Source organism: Pan paniscus, chromosome 6 (assembly GCF_029289425.2).
Source record: "Pan paniscus chromosome 6, NHGRI_mPanPan1-v2.0_pri, whole genome shotgun sequence".
In the NCBI taxonomy this organism is placed as follows: domain Eukaryota; kingdom Metazoa; phylum Chordata; class Mammalia; order Primates; family Hominidae; genus Pan; species Pan paniscus.
The window spans coordinates 190,997,566-191,013,877 of NC_073255.2; the positions used below are offsets into that span (position 1 = coordinate 190,997,566).

The 16,312-nt window shown below is 48.6% G+C and overlaps 1 protein-coding gene across 5 annotated transcripts in view; it reads left to right on the forward strand.

The window, feature by feature from the left end:
• Positions 1-16,312, forward strand: part of DPP6 (dipeptidyl peptidase like 6) — a 998,429-nt gene that overhangs the window by 677,007 nt on the left and 305,110 nt on the right. The window contains exon 6 of one of the 5 annotated variants that reach the window (XM_057302791.2): positions 10,059-11,524. The exons of the other annotated variants lie outside the window; for them this stretch is intronic. Coding sequence (XP_057158774.1) covers positions 10,059-10,067 — 9 coding nt within the window. The 3' untranslated portion in view covers positions 10,068-11,524. Of the gene's footprint in view, positions 1-10,058; positions 11,525-16,312 lie in introns of those variants that run through there. 5 annotated transcript variants of the gene reach the window in all.

Consider the following 16,312-nt stretch of genomic DNA (forward strand, 5'->3'; position numbering starts at 1 on the left):
AGCTAGGTTCCCGTAATGATGGGATTCATAGGAGAAGTGAAAATATGAAGGACGGGTCAAGGGCTGACAGGTTTGAACAAGGCGTAGTTTGGGGGAGGATGACCTGGAAGACACTCAGTGGTGCTTTAGGAGGGGGACAGAGAGCCTCAGAGATCCCAGGGACTCACAGGAGGAGGAGGAGGAAAGATTCGGGGAGGGTCGTGGGGAAGGACCCCCCTGTCCATCTTGCAGCGTTTAGAACATGGGAGGGTGGGATTAGAAAGAGCCTGCATGGAAGAGAGGAAGCCAAGACCCCTGAGAGCCAGGCCTGTGCAGGTGGGAGCTGGAAGGGGACAAACTCCAGGAGAGACTGCTGGTGCAGGAGCAGCTGGCTGATCAAAGGGCAGATGTTTCAGGGAACACCGTGGAAGTTTAGACAGCCAGGGGCAGATCAAGGATTAGGTCCTCCAAAGCCGTGTGGGGTGTCTGTGAAGAGCACTGTTGCTTGGCCTCCTGCAGTGATAATGTAGTAATAATAAGTTCTGAAGACCACCCACCAGCTTGCCAAGGGGATCTGACTCTTCTCCATGAACCAGTGACATGCCTGTAATTGGTAAGAAAAGAAGTGAAGAAATGTAAATGAAGAGAGAGTGGGTTTGTTGAGTGAGATGTGAGATAGAGAACACTCGATTGCTTTCATTGTAATGTAGCGAGGGGAGAATGACTCAAGTACTTCTGGAAGGATTGGTTCTTCAATTCCGACGTAGCTGGCCATTATCGTAGCTCATTAGTGGCAATTACTTTCAGAGACTCAAAAGCAACTAATATAGACCCAGTTACTCAGGCCTTCTGAAGAACAATTAAGGCATAGAGACTTTTAGTGTGGATCATTATCTCTACTTCATGGTTACAGCATTTTTAAACTACGACAAACTGTACAGATGAATCATTGTTGTGTGTTAACGACCAATTCCATTTGTGATTTAGGGCTCCAACTGCTGTGGAGAAGATAATTTCACAACATGTTAACTTAAGATGCCAGCCATAGCATTACCAGTAATATCACACGCATTGCCATTTTAGCACAGGGTTAAAATTAGAAAACCATTTCTTGAAACAGGTTAGGACATGCTTTTGCTTGTCTTCTGCTCAACTAAAATTATTGTTTTTATGATGCCAAATAGACTTTCTAGAATGTCATTGTCAAAAGTTTATGGTGTTCCCGCTTCTCTCTTGGTGTTTTTCACAGTAAGGCAACTCATCATTGCCGAGCCTGGCGACACTCTCCATGCACAGCATAGCAAGTGCCTGGGAATGTTGTAGTTTTCGCAAACAATAGGTTTTTGTTTTCTAATGTTCTTTTTCCCACTGTATCAGGTTGCTTTAGTCTTGAGAGTTTATGATAGATGGAAGTTTGAGCATTGAGAGAGCCTTGGGTACCGTCCTGGCAGGCTGCGTGCAAGAGTAAGCAGGGGCTATTCGGGCTTGGCAGGCTTTGGTGAGGCATCAGCTGTGACTGTGCTTTGGGCCAAGTCCATAACCACAGTTTTGGAATCTGTAGAAATTAATGAGCGTAAGTGGTGAGTTGCTTGAACAGTTCCCAAATTGGGTGCCGCCTTGGGTCTCTCAGTGACTTGCCTCTAGTGGGCGGTGGTGCCAACTTAACAGACACCAGAGTGTCTGGGTTTGTATGATTTCTCTTGAGTGTGTGTGCCTGTCTGTGAGGGTAGGTGTGCATATGTGTGCACAAAGGGAGTAAGTAGTAAGTACTTTCTCACTAAAAGTGGGAGATGAAGGGGAGGAGGAACATGCAGGGTTATTCTTCCAATGGCACTGCAATCTGCTGTATAATTCAGAAATCATAAACTGGAAAAATAGACATTCTTTTAAGTAGAAGGAGTGTAACAGTGGCTAGGCATCACTCCATAATCTAGCTCTCCACCTGAGCAACACGTGCAGAGCTTCAAGAGGCTCTGAATTCTTTCTGGCTGCCAGAGATAACCAATTATACAAAGAAGAAAAATCTGCCGGGTGCAGTGGCTCATGCCTGTAATCCCAGCACTTTGGGAGGCCAAGATGGGCAGATCACCTGAGGTCAGGAGTTCGAGACCAGCCTGGCCAACATGGTGAAACCCCATCTCTAATAAAAATACAAAAATTAGCCAGGCATGGTGGTGGGCGCCTATAATCGCAGCTACTCAGGAGACTGAGACGGGAGAATCGCTTGAACCTGGGAGGCAGAGGTGGCAGTGAGCTGAGATTGTACCACTGCACTCCAGCCTGGGCAACAAGAGCAAAACTCCGTCTCAAAATAAAAAAGAAAAAGAAAAATCTTATGTTTTCTTACTCTTGGAATGAAGAAATATGCAAGTACGAAAATTCATGAGCAGATTCGGTAGGTATCTAGCTCTGATTAAATGATTTCTTAGAAATAAGAATTAGTGAAATCAACCACTTTTTAAGTTACAAAATATTACAATGATCAGTTTTAACCTCACCCCCTGCCCTGAATGAACTAATTGTTTTTCTTAGAGCCAGGTAAGGGCCTGCCATTGGCAAGCTTGCACCTTGAGTTAGGGTTAGAGTTGTCATGAGTCAAATGCCAGCCATGTCCTCTTCTGCCCCCCATGGGGGGGCCCAAAGTGCAGGAGTGACAGAGAGGAACGGAGGCAGATGGGCAGCAGGGAGATGGACTGGCAGGTACCCGTGTCCTCACAGGTAATTACGTGTCATTCCCTCTGGATGGTTTCTGAACTGTGGGAACTCCCCCATGTGCATCGATGGGAGAAGAGCCAGGCAGAGACACGGTAAGGAGGGCAAGTTATCCATGTGACCTTAGGGATACTTGGGGCAAAAGTAGGCTCACCTCCGTGCACACCCTGGAACAAAATCTTTAAAAGAGAGAGAGAGAGCACTTTGCCCGGAATGAACCCCATAATCAGACACTACATCTCCCAAATTAGCAGCGCCCTTGGTTTCTGGGCAGGCTGAGTTTCCCGCGCGTCGGAGGGGATAGGATGTAGCGGTGAATAACAGTTAGTAAGACTCCAAAATCAAGTGGGTATGTCTGACGATCTGCCTCTCTCTCCCCCTTACACACACACACACACGCACACATACTCTTCCCTCCCCCTTACACACACACATACTCTCCCTCCCCCTTATACACACACACATGCACACACACATTAAAACACACACACATTCATTGCTCTTAGTATATTTCCTCCCTACCTCCTTAACTTTGACCACTGACAAATTTTTCTCTCTTAAGAAAAGTCTTGAGGCAGTGCACTCGGGCGTAACTCCCTTCCTTGTGATACATCCACGTCTTTGTGAATGATGAATGGCACGTTGCTCACTTGTTAGTAATTGCAACAGACAAAGACGTGGCCTGAGACTGCCCCTCACCCAGTCTATAATGGCTTCTTGCAGCCTGCTTTCCTCCCTCCAGCGCTGCCGTTAGAGCCTGAGGGGTCCAAGGGAATCAGTCTGCCCTGTGAGTCTTCATGTGGTGCAGATGATGTCAGGGTTAGAAACTGACATTCAACACGAGCTGAGGCCCGTGGTCCCAGAAATGTGTGTGAGTTGTAGTTGTCCAAAGACGTGAGAGGACAAGAGGCTTGAGTCAGGGAAGGCCGACGGAGAAGAAAGCCTGGAAGGAGAGGAGGATCCGGGGTGAAGAAGAGAGGAATGGGGAGAACCTTCCCGGTGCGATCACTGCAGAGGAATAGAGGCAGCCGTGGGAAACACCTGCAGGGAGCATCAGAGAGGAGCTGAAAGTGCTCAGGTATCAAAAGAAGGCAGAAGAAAGAGCAGCAAAAAGGAGAGAAAAGTCAACATAAAAATTTAACACGGGTCCCTTCTGCTGATAGAAGCCTTCCCAGTGCCTACTGCGGCCACCTTCCTAATGTGACCTCAGATCCAAATTTAGAAACAGCCTCTGTTCCCTCCGCTCCCAAACTGTTTTTTCTGCTTGCCCTGCATTCATTTCTTGGAAGTTTTTTAAGTATATAAGAGCCCAGGTTGGCCAGGGCGGGGGTTAGGGAAGCAAAGGAACCGGAAACCTGTGTCCGCTGAATTGCAGAGCAGGAATAAGGGACTCTGCAGAAAAGAGCATGACAAAGAGATGCGGATACAAGCGAGGGTAGAAGGAGAAAGAGCTAAGAAGGCAGAGGTTAGTTGTTTGATCGTGCACTTGGGGAAGGTGGAGGGAGAAGGGGCCGTGAAGAGATGGAACGGACTGGCAGAGGAGATTTGTGTTGGGAAAAGGAGACAGAGAGGACAGGACGAAGGGGACAGAAGAGTAAAGAGCCTGGAAGGGCCAGGGAACCCTGCCTGCCATGGTCCTGCCCCACTTCCTCCCACACACCCTGATGCACCTGTGACTGCCCTGGCACCTCAGCAGCTTCAGAACAGGGAAAGGAGGAGAACACGGGTTTCACAGGAGGAGAAGCAAGGAGGGCCCAGGGAGCTGGGGTGCCCTGTGATTCTCAACCCTGTCCACATGATCTGACCTGGGGGATGAGAGCTTATTAGATCCAACTTGAGTTGACAACAAAGAACTTCTGGAGCCTTTCAGGCCCTTTTGAAACAGGCAGATCCTCTGCAGTCATGTCTAATGCAGCAAAGAAAACAACAGTGTCCTCTGCAGGTGCAGGGACTTCTGGCCTGAGACAGCAGAATAATCGCTCCTGGAGTGGGAAGGTTGGCTTGTGTATTGTACGCGGCCATCAGCAGCATCTCATTTCAGACTCTCTCATATCCCCGGAATGTCCCGGGGTTACCGAAAAGGCCCCATTCTCCTTCCACCTGCCTTCTCCTGCTGTTAGAAACCAGGATTTTTGACTATTGTCCCTGCATCCCCACATGTCACCCAGAGGCAGCTTTAGGCCCCCTGTCCTGGGCCACCCTTGGCATAACTGGGAGTAGACCTGGGTGCCTACCACAGCCTCCTTTTCCTCAAGGGCAGCTGCCCTCTCGGTGCCCGGCTCACTGTGAGCAAATACATATTTAAAGACATATTCTGCTACTTCCCAAAGGGACCAGCCACCACCTGCACTCCTCGTCCTGGTGGAAACAGTCTGAGTGCTTGCTTTGGTAATCAGAGGTTTCATTGAGTGCACATGTAGTGATCCTGGCAAAACCCTGGAAACAGAAAGTCAGCTGAAGGGGTGTTTCTGGAGATGAGGAATTGTGCTGGTTAGCCACGGGCGTGTCCTGAGGATAATTATTTGTTTACAACATTTCTGTGAACAAAGAACACATAGGGACAGAAATAAGTTAGTTTCCAAGAATCTTTTGATGGGCTCCATTTATCTGACCCATCGGGTTCTAGAAGAGGGCAGAATGCTGTTTTGGTTCTCCTCCTTGGACAGTGGAACTAGAGAACGGGAAGCTGAGATGGCCGAGCTGAGTGGACGGAGGAGGGAGGAAGCCCCTCACCTCGCCTGCTTCCCCCAGGGTCCCTTCCTCCTCCTCCTGTTTCCTAAGCTTCTCAGCTGGGCTTCAGATGTCAAGGTTTCCTGGCTCCTGTCACTTCACCTTCTCATCTCATCCAGTGGCACTGGACCATAGGCATTTCAGGTTGCTCAGATCTCTCCCACCGCAAAATAAAGCAAAAACAAAAAAGTTCTCTCTCTCTCAACCTATACCCATGTCCTCCTCTGGTTCTTCCCTTCACAGTCAAATGACTAAAGAAAGAAGCAGCTGCACTCACCTCTCTGTCCCCTCCCCACTCTCTCTTCCGTGTGTCTCCCACAGAGTGGAATGAGTGCTCAGTGCTCAGCCACCCAGCCCCTGGGGAACAGTATGAGTGTCTTCCCCGTGTTATACCCCCGGGGGAAGGTATGAGTGTCTTCCCCATGTTATCCATTAGGAGACGGGCTTTGGGAGATTGCATGGTTTCTGCAGTGCGAGGGATGGAGGGCTGTGGTTCCAGGTATTCCTCTCTGCAAACACCTGCTCTTGATGGGGGCTCTGCTGCCCCTGAGCCCGCTGGCAACTGTACTTGGCCCCCACCACACAGCAAAACTCTCACCCATCTTACCAGCAGTCTTCTCGCCCTGGAATTCACTGGTGCCTGTTTTAGGCTGCCTGGGCTGCCATAGCAAAATACCACAGACTGGGCAGCTTAAACAATAGACGTGTGTATCTCAGAGTTCTGGAGGCTGGAAGTACAAGGTCAAGGTGCCAGCAGGTCAGTTTCTGGGGATGGCTCACCTCCTGTGTAATTTTGGGTGGACACAAACATTCGGTCCATATGCCAATCTCGTCAGGCCTCCTGTGGCAGAATTTGAGGCCGCTCACCCCTCCCTCTTCCTCAGTCCTTGGTTCCACAGGCCCTGGCTGCCCTCTGGCTGCCTCCTGGCCACTTAGGAGGTCCTCAGGTGCTCAGACTTGATTGGATTTCCCAGTCCCACCCAAGGTCATCTTCTCTTCTCTTGCACACTCTCCCTGGGCAACTTAACCTACCACGGCAACTACTGCATCGGCTGCTGCCACCCAAAATGCGATACACTGAGTGGCGGCAGAAGCCTCCCCAGGAAGCCTGTTAGAAACACGGACTAGGGACCCAGCCCACACCCTGATCAGTCAGAAGCCTCGCGTGGAGGAGATCTGCATATGATTCGTGTGCACACTGCTGAGACACATTAACCTCAACAACAAGGCTCCCGCATCACATCTCTGTTCCGGACCTCTGACTCGGGTGTCAAACCTGTGTGCTGCTGTCTCCGGGGAGCGTAGAGGGCCCTCAGACACAGTGTGTGCAACTGATCTCATCCGTTTCATCCCACGTTGGCCCCACGTCCTGCCTGCGACATCAGCACTTTAGGAAAAACACCATTGTCCCCTTCTTACCAGGACCCTGGCTAGAGACCTTCTGTCTCCCTGGCCCAGGCAGCATCGCGATCCCCCTGCCTTTGGGATATGTCCCTTCCACTTCCCCATTGCCACTGCCCAGTTCAGCCCACCTTACCTGTTATCTAAAAACCACCTCTGCCTCCAGGGCCTCTTTGCCTCAGCCTCCCCGCCCCACACTTCTTCAATCTGTGCTGGCCACGCTGCCTTCAGGGTGACCTTTCTCAGTGCCAATCAGGTAACTCATTCCCAATCTGCACCTCTTCCCTTCCCTCTTGCTGTCCCACCTGCTCCTTCCCTCTCACCTCTGGGCCTTTACAGGCGCTGTTCCCTCTGCTGGGAGCACCTGCCTCCTCCACTGACCTCACAATTCTCCCACGCCCTTCCAACCTCTTCAGCAGCAGGCCTTGGACTCCACAGGAGTGGGCTCCCATACCCGTGCACACCCACGGGGCCCACAGCACTGTCGACGGTTTTCCAATTTCCTGCCTATGAGTCCCCGCACTCCAAGGGACTTTGAGATGCTTAAAGGTGGCTTGGGACATGGCTGATCCACAATAGAGCCTCGGGAAATATCCGACCCATTGCAAAATGGACCGTCCCCCACCCCCATGCGGTTTCAGGGCCGCTCCCAGGCTGTGAGTGTTTATGTGAAGGACTCCCATCCTGGCAATGAGCAGCTGCAGCTTCCAGGATTTTGCCTTCTTAAATGCACTTCTGTTAAGCTGTGCATGTAAGAGGTCTGTTCTGTTGAAATATTTTCCAGAGACTTTCATACTAAGGAGGGCTTTATTGTTATAAATATTTAAACCTGCTTTGCAGCCGGTCGCTACGATTACTCAGCTCAGAAAGCATGCACAAAGCCTGCCTCTAGTGGACGATCCTGTGCTATTCATCGGCCTCTCTTAAATGTCTTCCTGATTTCAATTTAAAAGCGTATCTTTATATAACATATAAAATTTAACTTTTTCTTTTTAAAAATATGTATAGCTAGTTTTTGTTGTGCAATTCTATGAGCTTTAAGACCTGGATAGACTTGTGTAACCATCACCACAAATTGGGATATGGAACAGCCCCATCACCCCAAAAAATTCCCCCTGCTCTGCTTCCTTCAGGGCAAGCCCTCCCTCCACCCCTAGCCCCTGGCAGCCACAGACCTGTCTACAGTCTCTGTAGTTTAGCCTTTTCTAGAAGGTCATATAAATGGCATCAAGCAGTATATAAAGACTAGCTTCAAAGTGGAGAAAACTTTAGGCCTCTAAGGCATTTTAATGCCCGCATAGTCTTAGTCTTTAGGGTAATTTTGCTCTAAAAACGTTTTTGCTGTTTTGGTGAAATATGTAATACTAGGATAGACTATGGAAGATGTGCTTACTGAGTTCTTACCCTCAATATCAAAAACCCAACAGACTTTCATTACCGCATCCCCTCTGTACAGGATCAAAGTGCCCACCCTTAGAAAGTCTGATGAGACAGAGAAGAATGACTCGCGAGGATCAAGAAAGACAGGCTGAGTGAGCGGTGTCCTGGCCTGAAGCCTCTGAGCACTGCAGTTGTCCCTCAGCACCCCTGGGGAGTGGTTGCCGGAACCCCCACGGGTACCAAACTCCACAGATGCTCAAGCGCCTTAGGTAAAATAGTGTAGTATTTCCCTATAACCTACACACATCCTTCCGTGTACTGGAAATCATCTCTAGGTTACTTGTAGAATCAAATACAATGTAAATGCTATGTAAAAAGTTGTTCTACTGTATTGCTTAGGAAATAATGACAAGAAAAAATCTGCACATGTTCAGTACAGATGCACCCATCCTTTCGTTTCTTCCAGAATCTTTTTGATCCTTGGTGGTTGAATTTGTGGATACAGATCTCATAATACTCAGGGCCGACTGTAATTCTGAAGGAGGGGGCTTTGGGGCGGGAGCCTACAGGAAGCTGGAGGCAGGGCACTGGGGACTTGAAAGTGAAAAAGTCAGTCATGAGCATGGGAGAAAGGAGAGGAAGGCAGGGGAAGGCACTCCAGATGAAAGAACCCCCTAAGTGCAGGCTTGAGGTGGGATGGCACAGTGAGGGCAGGAGAGGGAGGATAGATGGTCCACCTGGAGCAGACAGTATATGCAGTGGAGGGGCAAGCAGGCAGGCCAAGGTGGGGCTGAGTGTCTGGAGTTGACCCTCGTTGCCACTGTCTTGGAGGGAGCTGAATGGTTCCAGAGTAGAGGCCGATGCCACGTGACCAGGTGAGGTGTCTTGTTGAGACCGGGCACAGTGGTTCATGCCCATAATCCCAGCACTTTAGGAGGCTGAGGCAGGAGGATTATTTGACCTTAAAAAAAATTGTTCTGTTGAACTTATTGCCTTGAGACAGAGGAGCTTTCCCAGGATGGCCATTTCCTACCTGCCGGCCTCAGCTCCCATCGCCTGCCCTTATGCCCACTAAATGCGCTTGTCCAATCTCATGGTTAAGGAGCCACAGGTTATGGTTTTGGCCCCATAGATAGAGGGAGAAATTTGCTGGAGGGCCTGTGGGAGTCTTTGGCTCTCTTGCAAGAGGAATACAGAGTTGGCCCTTCTCTTCCCCACTGTCCTTGCCTTCATGAAGCTGTGCTGCCCAGGCTGTCAGGGTGGGACACGGAGCCCAGCCCCTGCTGGCACCATCCATGTGTTGCTCTCGATCCCTGTTCTCTAGATTTGCTAAGCCAGAAAAATTAGCCTGATTTGTCTAAGCGTCTGCCCATCGGGTTTTCCCTTACTTGCCACTAAATGAGTCCTGAGTGGCTTTGCTCGTGCTGTTTCCTCCACCTGGATCTCCTTCTCTACCTTGTCCAGCTGGTGATCTCTTCCATCCAGAAATTTAACTTCAGTCTGAGTGAGCACCTCCCCAGATACCCCAGGAATCAAACACAATCATTGCTTACAGGGCTGTGTCCCTTATCAAGGAGCTGTGAGCCCCTCATGAGCAGGAACTGCTCCTTACTTCTCTTTGCACCTGGAAGGTCATAAATGATCAGCAAATATTTGTTGGATAAATGAAAGAACAAATGAATTCCATAGAAACAAGCAAGGGAAAAATGGGAAATGATTTCATCAATTCTTGCTAAGTCACAGGCTTTCTTCCTTCACAAAAGGATGCGCAAGAGAGTTGAGGATCTTGAGTCTGACAAGCAGAGAGGTGCTTCTTGTTGTATTTATTATCAAAGCTTCGCCATTAATCCCTGCAGGGTCAGTGAACGCATGTCAGCTCTGCACTCAGTCCTGCTGCACTTCAGTGGACTCTCACCAGAGGTCAAAGGCTATCAGCTCACTCCTTTTGTCTGACCAATGCCTTGGGTGGCTGCTCTCATCCTGACTTGAGCTAAATTGGGTGATCTGCCTGGAGACTTAGAACCTTATTCCTCCCCCCAACCATTCCCACTGCCTTTGCCTTGATCTGGACTCTTCTCTCCTCTTGCCGGGACCAATGCTGCCGCTTCCCACCTGTCCTTCCCTCCTGTGCATCCCACACAGCCTGCAGCTAAGCATGGTTCTGAGCAAGACACAGCTTCATGCAAAATATTGTACCTCTGCTTGAAGACCCAATGTGAACATTGCCCATTGATTTTTGTTTCTCGATCCCCAACTTCCCATGCCCCAAAATAGCATCCTGGGACCATAGAAATGGAATTGAGCTTTCTAAAATGATTCTGCCCATCTCCCACTTTACAGATGAAGAAAGTGAAGTCCAGGAAGTTGACATTGCCTCATTCAAAATCATGTGACTCATTAGCAGTAAGTCAAGCCTGTAGCCCAGCTTGTCACCAGGGCTGTTTTCTTCATTACATCGTCATGTCTCTTCCTCTTCACTGCCTGCGTGACTGTGTCTCGGCAGTCAATGGATACAGCACAGCATTGCCAGCTTGCCATGTACAAGGGGGATCTGTTTCAGATATTCCATGGAGACCCTGGCTGGAGGATTGCAGGAGAGTCCCAGGAGGCAGGACTGCCAATGGCACCAGGCTTCGCAGCCATGCACCTGCAGCCCTCAGGCAGCACTGTCCATTGTCATACGAGTGTGGCAGGTGTGAGGCATCGCATCTGCTCACCCCGGTGATAATGCACAGCAGCTACAGGCAGATTTCGGGCCGGAGAGCAACCGAGTGAGCCTTGCAGCCTCTGCTGCCAGCACAGGCTTGTTCCTTCAACACTGGTGGAGAGAGACGCGCTGTCATCAGGCCCAAGAAATACTGCCTTCCCCATCCTATCCCTGGTCACTGGGTGCCCGCAGAGTGTCCCAGAGGAGGGAGGGAGGGACCCTCCACTGGTTCAAATGGCCTGTTCTCAGAGATGCAGCAATGGACCCTCGTGAATACTGAACTGATAATCATGGGAAGGAGGCTGGCTCTCCTGGATTCCATCATGATTCCTCTGAGTGACAATGTGATGTTGGCCGACTGTGTCTTCTTCAGGATATCATATACACTTGAGGTCTCCAGGAGCCTCCAATTACATTATTTTCCTGGCTCATACAGTGACAAGTAATTCTTATCCTGGATTCCTCGTTACTGAGACTTCTCTTGCCTTTTTTGTTAGCTTATGACTTATTCTAGGACTTCCTCCAACAGGTTATACTTAACTGTCTACCTCAGTCTCTGGAAGTTTTAAAAATGTTCAGCTAAATAAAAGAAGTAGATTCTCCCTGGAAACCAAATACCCACGGGCCTCACTGAATTAATAATTTATGTATTTCTAAAAAAAGATTTATTAATTAAATCAAAATTTCATTGTAATTTTAAAATAATCTTGTGGTCTTTCTCCATGTGTCTGAAGCTATTAATCACTCTTATTGTCCTGTGAATTCTGATGTGCAGTTACCTGCTAGCTTAGTGGATAAACATTTTCTCTATTAATGAGCAGGAGGCTTATTAAACTGTGACAGATTAGACTATTCTTTCAAAGCCATAGGTCAGTGGAAAAACAGAATCTGGATGCTAAAAACTGTGCCCATGTGAATTAATTTACCCCTATCTTTCCCTGAGCCATCACCTGAGTATTTGTTCCTAGGTTTGTTGGCTGCATTTGCTTAATTTTTATCTTGTGATTTCATTGAGAGGTGTAGTTGAGTGGGTGTACTTACAGCTTCTGTTCCTGTTTGAAATATCATTTGGAAACCTGATCACACCCTGCACAAGTATGCTTGTGAGGCATACTAATTCAATACCATTTGAGCAGGTGCCTCCTAATGCTGCCCTCCTCAACCTTTCTCAGCATGAATGTACGCTTTTTCATGTGCTGATTTTAACATAATCTTTGGTTCACAGTAACAGAGAATTTTGTTTGAAAAAATTCAGGGATTGAAGGGATATTGACATGTACCTAGTCACCATCTATCACTCCATCTCAGGAGCAAGTGTTCCTTGCTCTCGTGACTTTGTCCTGGTGACACAGAATTCATCCTTGTAGACCACTTACTTTCTTCCCAGGCTGGGCAGTTCTGGCTTTTGCAAAGTTCTTCATCAGCTAATTTAAGTCTACTTTTTAAAACTTCCCATCTGCCGAATCTCATTCCACCTTTTATGCGGCAGTGTCCACTGCGCTTTCTGCAGTGACGGAAATGGTCTACAGCTGCACTGGCCAAGATGGTAGCATTACCCACACGTGGCTCTTGAGCATGGGGAATGTGGCTGGTCTGACAAAGGAACTCAATTTGTAGTTTTCTTTAATTGTAATCAACTTAAAATTACATAGGCCATATGTAGCTAGTGGCTACCCTATTGGGCAGTATAGTTCTAAAGCAATGCTGAATATTTAATGACCTTCAGATATTTGCATAAAGCTCTCCTATCCACATCTTTAGCCTTCTTTGGCCCAGCCGAACAAGTGTTTCAGATCATGCCTCTGGACTCCTTTCTGTCTCCGGACTTCGTAACAGCATGGTCACCCTTCATTCACCTCGTTAGATATCTGAAGTAATTATGGAAGTAATCGATTCAGTAAATTAGTGAATGAATATGTGATTTTAATTCTTCACATAAACCTCATCCTAGCTAATCCTCTTGTCTTCTTTATAAGCTGAGGTTTTTGGTTTTATGACTGTGGGTGGGAAGAGGGGATGCAGAGGATAGGACCAAGCAAGGTCGTATTTTCTTTAATAACCACATCCCCACCTGTTTCCCAGTTGGGAAAAACACAAACCGATTTGCTCTCGGGTACCACTAGTTTATTATAATAAGATGTACAAAGCAAGGCAGATGACCCTGCAGTGATAGCAGGGATGGTCACTTGTTTGGCAGAATGGCCCAGGGGAGCATCTCTAGCCGTTTCAATCCCAAGAAAGCACCTTGGGGTGGAGATGATGCGAAACCAACCTGTACATCGAAATCTATTTTTTATTATTCAAAAATTACAACCTGGTCTTCTGAAACTTATTTTTTTATGCTTTTACATCTCCTACAGCCTTACACATAATTTCTAGTGTCTTTTTAGAACCTCTCAGTATTGTAACATTTAATGCATTCTCAGCAGTGGGTAGGTCCGTGTTATGTTTGCATTTGAAGTAGAAGAGCTAAGCTAAAAAATATGCCTTTGTTTACTAATAAGGTAGATACTATTTTTTTGTTGCTGTTGTTTGATATGGAGTTTAACTCTTGTTGCCCAGGCTGGAGTGCAATGGCTCAATCGTGGCTCACTGAAACCTCCACCTCCCAGGTTCAAACGATTCTCCTGCCTCAGCCTCTCGAGTAGCTGGGATTACAGGCATGTGCCACCACACCCGGCTAATTTTGTATGTTTAGTAGAGACGGGGTTTCTCCATGTTGGTCAGGCTGGTCTCAAACTCCCGACCTCAGGTGATCCGCTCACCTTGGCCTCCCAAAGTGCTGAAATTACAGGCATGAGCCACCATGCCCAGCCGATACTATTTTTTACTCAAACCAAAAAATATATTCTGCGAGTAAGTGATTATTGACTATCCACTGTATCTCAGCCCATAATGATGGCTTCGACAAGGAATGAGATGGCCACAGTCAGTGTCACCCACTGCACCACAGTGATGGGCGTGGTGAACCAAGAAGTGTGGACATGGCACTGTGCTGGGTTACAGTAGTGAGGGAAGCAAGCTTAGACTAGGGAGCAAAATCAACCTGTGATGAGTTGTGCCTTCCTTTAAGCATCTTGGCATTTGTTGTTGGCATTGAGGTTATAGACCGGTGGTGCAAAGACGAGGCCACAAGGGCCACTGGAGAAGAGGGAGGAGAGCCCAATGGCTAGAAACTGGAAGGACAGCCACACGTTTCCCCCTCTGATTCTTTAATTCACCCACAACATATGCCCATGGTGAGTTCTTCAATTGCAGGCTTTTGGTACAGGAAATGAGCTCTTGCTAGAGATTTAAGACGGAGTCAAATCATGGGTCTAGCCCTAATGATGAGTAACTGATGGTGAGGATGAGAGTTGTGACAGTGCTGGTGGTCATGAGGAGGATGAGGATGATGAAGAAGAAAACAGCAGTAACAAGGACGATGATGAAAACCTGCTAATTATGGTGCTGATGCCAGGGATAATTATGGTAGTGATAATGATCATCATCCGAGGGGGACTTACTGTCATTATTTCTCAGTGGCTTCTCTTTGGGTAGAGAGTGAGATAATTAAAGTCTGGAAGGAGACAGGAACAGGGGGCGTGCAGCTCCTCAGATCCATGGGTCCCGCCCAGCTGCACGCTGGGAGTGAAACTATCAAGATTAAGAGCTATGCTGTTTCAGCAGCATTTCCACTGTCTAAATATAAACAGCCTCAGGCCCTGATCCAGCAGAGGAGACCACAGCTGCCAAATGCATCGCCAGCTGCAGGCCCTGGCTGGGTTTCTTTAGGGGAAAAGGCCATCCCACCATGGACAGGTTCCAAAAGGCATGAGCCTGCGAATAGAATTTGAGGTTCAAGGAATGCTAGACTGTGCGTCTGTGTTCAGGGTCACAGAGCGAGTCTGAAGGGAGCAGGATGAGGACATGGGTGCCCTGCCTCCAGGGCCTGTGCTCTCTGCTGGTACAGACAAGGGCCTGGTGAGATGGTAGAACAGGGGCGGCTACTGCAGTGGTGCCACCTGCGTAGGAAGACGGGAATCTAGTGGGGATGGGCAGGGGCCAGGCTCCCTTTGCTCTCGCAGGCACCCAGCTCCAGTGGCAGCTGCAAAGTCCCAGCTACAGATGGACTTTGAGATCTGATGACAGGATCTGCTGTTATCCCACCTCTGGATCAACGGCGCCATCATCGGTGCCCCAGCTAGCCAGCAGATGTGGGCCAGATAAGGCTTGACTGGTCCACATGTCCGTTCTGGCTTAAGACACTGCTTATCTTGACTCAGGGAGAGAAGGAAATGGAAGAAGAAGAAGAAAGAAGATGCATTTAAAACATATTACCTAACTAATGCCACGAACACATGAAATGTCAGCCTTTTGATTCCCTCCTGCCAATACGCATCCGTTTATCCAGTGCTGACTTACTCAGCCCTGAACATGCACCAGGCGCTCTCGCAGGCACAGGGAATACTGTGGTGGACAGAGCCGGGGAAGCCCCTGCGCTTGTGGATCTTACATCCTGCTGGAAAGACTGCCCATAAATAAATGTGTTTATGACGTGTCGGGCAGGACACGTGCTCTACAGGAAAGTAACGTAAGGTAAAGGACAGGGAGCAAAGGGGAGTGTCTGGGGGAGGACGGCAGGGACGGCATGGAAGCAGTGGCCCAGCAGATGCAGGACAAGGTCCTGTGATCCGAGGAGGAGTCTCAGGGTGGAGGGACAGGGAGCAGGCCAGCGTGGCTACAGTGCATGATGTCCAGGATGAGCAAACGGAGTGATGTTTGAACATGTCATCAGGGAAAACTACACACAGGGGCAGGCTCACAGCCACTTTTTCCCCAGCTGATCTTGCTTCCTCTGTTACCAAACCACCCTCAATACAGCCTCGCAAACTGAGCAACAGAGGAGGGGGAACACAACTAATACCCCATTTGGCAGGCTGGCTGAAGGCTGTTGAAGAAAGAGCAGAAACACCTGGTAATCCTTGCAGGCGTCGCCCAGGCTGCAGGCCGGAGCTGTCGTGGGACAAGCAGGAGGCTGGAATGGAGCTGGGATGGGAAGGAGCACAGGCCATCAGCTTCCCAGGCCCCGTGTTAATTGTGTAATATCATCACAGCAGGGTAGGATGCCCTGTGAGGGCACCTGACAGGTGTTCATCACATTCATCAGCATTGCCCTACCAACGACCGTATTTACATCAGGCATAAATGCAGTTAACCGCACTCTGTGAGAACTGGGGATTAATAGCTCCGGTCCAGCTAGATTCTGATTTCCTTGGCAGGAGGAGGCAGAACAGCACACATCTTGAATGAATAATCGTGCATTTTGCATGGTTAATAATTCTGAGAGAGTGAAAGCTACCTTCCTAGGATCACAGAGAGCTGACTTTCTTTTCTACGTATCTTTGAAAAACCAAACAGATG